The 8,248-nt window shown below is 39.2% G+C and overlaps 1 protein-coding gene across 4 annotated transcripts in view; it reads left to right on the forward strand.

Annotated features, from left to right (window-relative positions):
• The window catches only part of LOC111271611 (pyridoxal phosphate homeostasis protein), an 84,728-nt gene extending 79,924 nt beyond the window's left edge, over window positions 1-4,804 (forward strand). For all 4 annotated transcript variants that reach the window (XM_022852540.2, XM_022852541.2, XM_022852543.2 and 1 more), the window contains 4 exons: window positions 406-535; window positions 1,739-1,893; window positions 2,393-2,536; window positions 3,130-4,804. In XM_022852540.2, coding sequence (XP_022708275.1) covers window positions 406-535; window positions 1,739-1,893; window positions 2,393-2,536; window positions 3,130-3,318 — 618 coding nt within the window. In that variant the 3' untranslated portion in view covers window positions 3,319-4,804. The remainder of the gene's footprint in view (window positions 1-405; window positions 536-1,738; window positions 1,894-2,392; window positions 2,537-3,129) is intronic.
• Window positions 4,805-8,248: the final 3,444 nt, after the last annotated feature.

An 8,248-nucleotide genomic window follows, 5' to 3' on the forward strand; every position in this document is an offset into this window, starting at 1 on the left:
TAAGTATAACACTGCAGTCAAACTCTTATAATAGCAATCATCTACAGTTTAATGACAATATAAAATAATATATAGAACCTAACCAGATAAATGCCTAAGACCATTATAACCGTCCAGTATATCCGTACAGATGAAAGCAAAATTTGAACGTATCGTCGTGTGCCCTTACGCAGATACATCATACAGAATCACTGCGTCAAACTGTGGATTACACAGTTATAATTATATCTTGTTTTGTAGTAGAATATAAAAATAACCTATCAATTTCTTTTAACCAGCCTTATTATAGAATGTTAAAGGTGCACTCTGTCATAGACAGAAGCTTATTACGAGGTATATTCAGTGAAATCTAACAATGTATTATAGCAGTGAACAGATTGTTTTCTCTTCTATGAATTATTACAGGAGGATGTTATAGCGGCGTATGCTGCTGGTGCTCGCCATTTCGGCGAAAATTATATTCAGGAATTGGTATCCAAGGCAGAGGATCCCTCCATCAAAGAAAACTGTCCTGAATTGAAGTGGCATTTCATTGGTACGGTATCTAATGAACATGTTTATCGCTTAAATGATGCTTAGGGATTACATCTAGAAGCACCAAAATTCATTCCCTCACGCTCCGCTAGGAAATACCGTTCGGGTACTGAAATCTTGCCTTTTTGGAAGCAAAGCGTGTAAAGTTTCTACGAATGAGTCACTGGTTATCTCATAGGTAAAATAGCTAACTTCTCATAGTATACTGAAGATACTCTGCGATGCTAATTAACTAATTTTAAGCTGACCTGAGTTATGTAACATCCTACCATAATATTAGTGTTAAATATAGCAACGTTTAACTGATCAGCAGCACGTTCGCTAACATTTAAATAAATATAAATATATAACTGTTTAGGTTCATTCGTGGCACGAGGGAATCGGTTTTAATGGCCTACAACCTGGCGGCCATAAATATCTTCTTGTATGGACTTACACTACGACTTAATTGCCCCTAACACTTATATGATTCAGGTAGTGATATACGCCTAGTGTGTAGGTAGCATGAAACATTTCCCCTCATACGCTTTTCGTGCTGTATGTATTGGCAGAAACCTTATCTACGAAACATTAACAGCAAGTAATGTACATTCCATATATAACAGTACCGTAGGGAACTACGCCGTTGCATACGAGATCTGAGCAATATCTGTCACTCTCTGATCTCAAACGTTCAATACATAGGGTAATTGAAGGTGTCTAAGCTCAATAACAATAAAAACTTCAACAAGCTGAAGCAAACATGACATTCTACAATTGAATTCTGGAAGGCCTCGTGTTTATGGGGCTAAGTAAACCGTCAATTCGACTATCGTATCGATACATACGTAATTCTTAAGAGTATTATGGTAATTTCCTTTTTTGAGAGTAGTAAACGTATCGATAGATTGACGATTAGTCCACGAATTCGATTCTGACCCCTTCCTGCCTCAGGTGTTGCTTCACTTGTGCATGCAAAAGGGCAACAATTGGTCTTCACTTTGAAGTTCCTAAGATACCTTAGAAGTTTTCTAAAATTAAAGTTCGGACTGGTGCCGCCAGGTGTTAATTTACTTCACAGGCCTTGCGCTTCGATAAAACTATAACAGTAATGTTTGATTAGACCAAGTGTAATAATAACTTGTCTTTGCATATTATAATAAACGTTACCATTTCTAAAATGTATATTTGTATCTTGTAATGTTATTACTGATTGCTTTATCAGGGCGTCTTCAGAGTAACAAGGTGAAACAGCTCGCAAAAGTTCCAGGTCTTTGGGCTGTTGAAACCGTCGCTACGCCTAAAGTTGCTGATTCTTTGAACTCGTCTTGGGAGAGCGCTCAACGGGGGGAGCCTCATAAGCTCAACGTTATGGTCCAGGTATAGAGTTGATACCTTAGAGTTGTAGCCTGCGAACTACCCAAAAGTAGTTTTTCTGATAACAATAAGAAAACTGCATAGCAACTGAGGGCTTGATTACTCTGTCTATGACCTTTATAGAAGCGTCGACTCCGCGACGAGAGGCTGAAATATATAACGAAGACGTTCTAGCTGTTCATGTATTCCGCTTTACGTTAGTGAAAATACTATGAAATATATATATAGGTTAGGAAGGTACATCTGAAGAACCTGTCCTGTAGCTGTCTATATACTTCCGGGCTTTACGGATAGTCTCTTTTCGATGTGGGCAGAACAATGTTGCCCGAAGCTTCTACGACAAAGTTCTAGTGTTGACCTACAAGGGTCAGGTTTCAGGAAGTACCGCCATATGCTGATGATGATCCGCTGACAAACCACGCAAAACTAGCTTATGTCATGTTGTTATCATTCTTACTGCAGCCGTTTACTATTGTTGTTATTGTTGCAACTGTTTCTGTAGGTAAATACTTCTGGGGAAGAACAGAAGGGAGGCGTCGAAATGTCGGAAGTTGTTGACCTCGCTCGCCACATTCGAGAGAAGTGCCCTCGCTTAAGTCTTCTTGGGCTTATGACGATTGGCTTCGCCGATGTGCAGCCGGGTACGGTGAGTCTTTTATGCGTTATTTTCAGAAGTAAATCATCAGCCAGAAACTTTGCAGTTGGTCATCGAATGAGACGTTTTCGTCACTAATGCCCATTCGTCTATCGCAACAAAGAGATACAAAGTACAATTTGATGATGGCACTATTTCGAACTATTCGAAAGTATAAACTGTGCAAAAGAATATAATCTAGAAAACTACTGTGCTACATCTGTTCATATTTTGCCTTTTCTACAATCCTAAATCATAAGATTAGCCATTATGTTTATGTTTATATGTGGCACAATCGAACCGAGTACGTGTGTAGAACCCTTTTAGCAAACTTGGAAAGTATGTAGGATAACTTAGAGGAGTGATATGAACTTGGAGGAACTTTAATACGGGTTATCCAAATGACAGGCCTAAAATAAGCTAAATTATTGTAATAGTCAGACGAGAGTAATGAAATTCTGTGCGCTCCTCATAGCTTACGGGCATGTTTGTAGAGTTGCGAAATGATCTGTGACGCATCCTCTGGAAATTTAGGGAAGACTGCATTGAATAATGGTTTCGTATGATCAATCGTGTGCACATATTCTGCCTTTTTCTTTTCACAGGAGAATCCCGATTTTGCCGCATTGGCCAAATGCCGAAATATGGTAGCTGAGGCTCTTGGCATCGAACACGAAGTCTTGGAACTTTCCATGGGTATGAGTGCCGATTTTGAACAGGCAATAGCGCAAGGGTCAACAAACGTTCGTGTAGGAAGTACGATTTTTGGCGCCAGGGATTATTCTCAAAAATAGCTGTTCGGCTATGAGAACGTCACCAATCCTGCCGGTTTTGGCCGCTTGTGAAAAATTTAGATCGCGTGCAATGTGCTCATAAGCTCGGAAAAGATAGAACTGTAAAAACTTCCCACGTTTCCTAAGCACCAATACCAAGTGCGACCAAGTAGAGTCTCTTCTACCGCACCAGGCGATACTTTACTGGAAACATCCATACATTTAAGGGCCATAGACATTAAAGATAGTTGCGTCAGTCATTTATTATAACAAACAGCTGAATGTCTTCCAGAGGTCGTATCCATAATTGATATCAGCTAGTAAGCGGCAACACGGCCGTAACTGAGCTTCAAAATGTAGCCTTGGTTAGACTCATCGAGGCTTTCGAAGAAATAAATACAAACTAGTTATACAAACTTCAAGTAGATTGTCTAACATCATTTTTCATTTGGAATGAATTAAAAAATAGGAAGAGAAAACGAACATACGATATAAAGTAATGAAGAAAAACGATGGACCCTACCAGGAGTGGCCTTGTTTCTTGCGTAGCCGTCTACATCACCGCTTAGTATTAACGACTTCAACATTTATTATTAATAACACGTAAAAAAAAAAGCGCTTCAAAAAACAGGTAGGCTATAGGCACAGTTGGAAAGAGACCGTAACAAAAATAGATTCAGCTAGAGACTAACGCAAAAATTAATTTTAAATCAACAAGTATTAATCAATTTGTTATAGTCTGCTTTTGAGCCTGAAATGAATTACTGATAGGTGTTTATCATTCACTGCTGATAAACGCAGTACTTACGGCATGTGTTTCAATATCTGGATATGTACGTATATAAACACGTCTAACTGACTAGGTACTAGGGTTTATATGTTAATGAAGTGGTTAGCTGATTAGAGTAAACTAAACGATATCTAAGACAGACAGTTTTATGAAATTTGCAAAAAAAAAAAAAAAAAAAAAATGCAATTCTCATTGGCTTCGTTCTATTTTTGGATTTTACAAATGAGACGTGATCGCACCCGTGCAGTGCAAGCCCTGTTATAGTTTAGCGTTGATTTTCGTTTGCTCGTTGCTATTTGCCGCCGGGATAGGAAAGAATGAAAAATTGAAGTTCCGTGTCCTCTACCACTATATCTCACTATCTTAATTTATGTAACCTTATGCAAGCTGTTCGTTCACTTGGTGACAAATCCACTCTTGCATAAGGCTATTTTTCAATGCTAAAGTATAGCCTTCAAAATTCATCCCGGGTTCCTGAGAACGATACCCCAATACTTTTGTTCGCAGTCGTTCGACACTAATATATACACAGTATAGTAGAGGTAGTTGATATTAGAATAAGTGGTTCCCAATTGATCTCTGAATGCTAAATATGTATCTTATTTTCCATTAGGGTTCATTTGGGCTTTTCTATTATACGCGATTGGTTGTGTTTCGAGGTCCGCTATTGATAAGCTTTGAATAAACTAAATAAACGATATACATGGGTTAATTGTTCATAGAGGCAACTTTATAACAATGAAACAAATAATGCAAGCTATGCTTAGCGTTAATCCTTAGCGTAAAAACTTACGAGTTAATCCTTAATTTTCAAGTTCGTTCGTCGAATATGAGCCAATAAATGTTACGATAGCTCTTTCAATACAGTCATGGCAGTGTACGTAAGTAATAAAACTTTTCATAACCCAGGAACTTTAGTCTCACGACACAGTTACTTAAGCATTCAACTTAAATATACGAAATGATGAGAATTCAATGTTGTTGAGCTGCACGAGGCAGGCCAACGATTACCAGTGAATACAATGTATCAACGAGCATTGTGAAATGTATTTGTAAAAGGTCGTGGCAAATTGGGCAAATATATGGCCCAGCAATTTTCAAACGTCCTCTATTTCAACTGGTTCTAATCTAGGCCGAAATTAGCTGCAATTCCTAATGCAATAATTTCTACGCTATAATCCGTACAAGCAGCACTCACAAACCGAATAACTTATAATTTATAAGTACATCTGATCCCCTTCTCAGCAGGTTGCAGTTTCAAGCCTCAAAGAAAAACGTTTAGCATTACTTATTTAGATACATTGAAAATGAACTCAATAGAATTCTATGCTCCATTAAATCGACATAAGGGCATCGCCATCGGCAAGTTCTACTTACCAGAGCATCTTCCCGAAGACAATTTGATGCCCGCGATCTGCCTGCTGAGCAGATCATGCGCATATCACCAGTCTGATCTGGGTTTCTCTCTCGATTTGGAAGACTCGTTCTTCCGATAGTGCCTCCTTGAAAGCAGGCTCGGATAATCATGCCCGCTTACATAATGTGACGCCGTCGTTTTCCATCACAACCTCTCATTGGAACCAGTTTTTTCAGGAACCCACTTCACTTAAATAACTGAACAGAAAATTAACTGGGATCGAGTAATGACTGGTTGTCTTCGCACGACGCACACGTCTTGCTCTTTAGATGAGTGGGTTGTACGTACGAATACAACTGGTAGAAATTGTTATTTAGTAATTGACGGCGTTAGCGAATAAAGTTTATCGATGCAATAGAAAAGATTATATAAAAACAAAAAAAAAAAGCAGAAGAACTGGCAAACGAAATATGTATATCGGTTGTTTTCGCAATAATGGCGCACTTCTCCAGAATGAAAGTTCTAGATAGGGATCCTACGTGCCGAGATCGTCATAATTCAGAACACTAACGGAGTACCCTTCGTCCAAAACGAACCATTGACGTTTACCTCAAACCCACAGGCCATTGAGAATGAAAAAACGTACGCATATTTCCCTTCACTTTTCCTTTAAAAACACAAAGGGACCAAACAAAAAAAGAAATAGACGATATTACTGTTCAGCATGTGGTCGTGATATTGATGGAAATAACTCTTATGCCGCTCATTATAAGCGGATATTTTTGTGCGTTCGGCCGAATTTTCTACTCAATAATTAAGCAATGCAATCAGTAAACTACAAGAGTACCAAAAATTAATTTAACAGGCCAAAGCCCAACAATAGACCTAAAATAATTTTTCTAGTCCAATTAAAAATCTGCCCTATTCAACTGGATGACTACAATTTACCTAACGCAGCAGCGAAGCATTACCTACAGCAGCGAGTAAATCAAAGACAAGAACTAAAAAAAAAAAAGGGTCTAAATTAATCTCTATTAAAAAGCAACATCAACCATTGATCAGAAATTTATTTTCTGGCAAGGTTCTCCCTCGATTCGGCCAGTTAGTTGTCCCAAAGCCATTTAAAATAGGTTTCTATATTACTGCAACCCGTCCGTGAATACACCGAACGTTATTGTTTCGTCTTGCTAGCCGAAGTCTCACTACAAATCTAATAACAGAACAGCAATCCCAAAAGATTGGTCGACACCACAACAACAACAGCAACAAAGGAAACAACAATTTCATTCTATAGTAGATAGCAGTTAGGACTCGGAGACGTACGTAAGAATTTTAAGCCTTATCTCATCCTACTAGCCCTCTCAAGTTCATCGTTTTCCGTAGAAGATGGCCTAGAAACTCATCCTGCACAAGCAACATAAACAGTAGTAGCCAAACCAGAATCATTGAGTATTTTGGCCTATCGAAGTTTGCCGCCTGTTGCCAATCAGCCGAGTTATTTCCGAAGGCCAAGTAATATTGGCCGATGGAATGGCATACTCAGTGATGGCATACGCCCACTATACGACCTTCTGTCCCAGAATAATACACACAGGAGTACGAAGACAGACGGTAGCTGTGAGAGTTAGGGAACAATAAAAAGAAGGTTCTCGATCTTTTTTTGGCTAGTTTTCCCTCTTTCGCTGCCGTTGAGACGGGCGCACGCATTGCGTGTTGTAAACACGGGGAAGGCTTTCATGCGATGAAGAAGTATGTATCGAAATAAATCAAAGTACAATATTTCTATTGCCATGATCAAGGTCTTTTCGATATCTATTGATAGCAATAGCACTAACTGGCTAGGAACAGCAGCTGCTGCTGGTTCAGCGAAAGGCCAGTTTTGTTCTGCGAGTGAGCTACTCATCGACTCTTACCAACCAAACGTAATGACAAATGGTTTCGCTATGCCGCCTTTTCTTGGTGAACACTGTGCCCTGTGCCGTGTGCCAATAGGGAGGGCATCCAGGGCTTTTCAACTGGGACGGAAGAAATGTGCCGAACAAACAGCGACACAATTGAAGATGACACCCAAAGGGTTCGCTAGTTACTCGACCACGAAATCAACGGTCGGTCACCGTATAGCATATATACGACATATCGTAGAGAATCTGCGGAAAATTCATCAACCCTAGATAGTGTGCAACACAGCTTGCTTAAAGCCAATCCAGTTTCTAGTCAAAGGATCCCTCATCCATTCTAATACATTTGTTGCCTACAACAAGTGTATAAGGATATTACTTGTAGTCTGAAGTATGCATTTCGTTGATCTAGTTCAGAAATGATCGCATTTTATTTCTAATGTGCTTAATAATATAGGGCATTTGAAAAAGCGGAAACAGATTTCGATGAGAGCTTGCCTCCGAAGTGTTCTCTCGAGTACATTTCGACACATATGACATTTCGCGCGCACGAGAGTGTTGACAGATGCTCGAGTTAAACTTGACGTTCTGCTAGAAAGTACGTTGGAAAATACATACTGATAGGTGCATTTGCTCATTACCCGCAAAGTTCAATCAAAGGTCTAAAATTGCAAAAATAGTTTAATAAAATCAGATGCTATATATGCATCAAAGGGTTGGACATGGGCTACCTGATGGCGAGAGAACTTCAAGTTTCTCTGAGTCAATGCGACCGCGACATTCCTCAGGGAACATTGAATTTATGTGAACGAATGTAGAAAAATAGTGGTCTCGCCGCGTTGAGGAGTTCATCATAGGACCTGCTCTCACTAGTGTTTACTCAATAGTTAACTCAACGTCTCAATT

Source organism: Varroa jacobsoni, unplaced genomic scaffold (assembly GCF_002532875.2).
Source record: "Varroa jacobsoni isolate VJ856 unplaced genomic scaffold, vjacob_1.0 contig00794, whole genome shotgun sequence".
Lineage (NCBI taxonomy): Eukaryota > Metazoa > Arthropoda > Arachnida > Mesostigmata > Varroidae > Varroa > Varroa jacobsoni.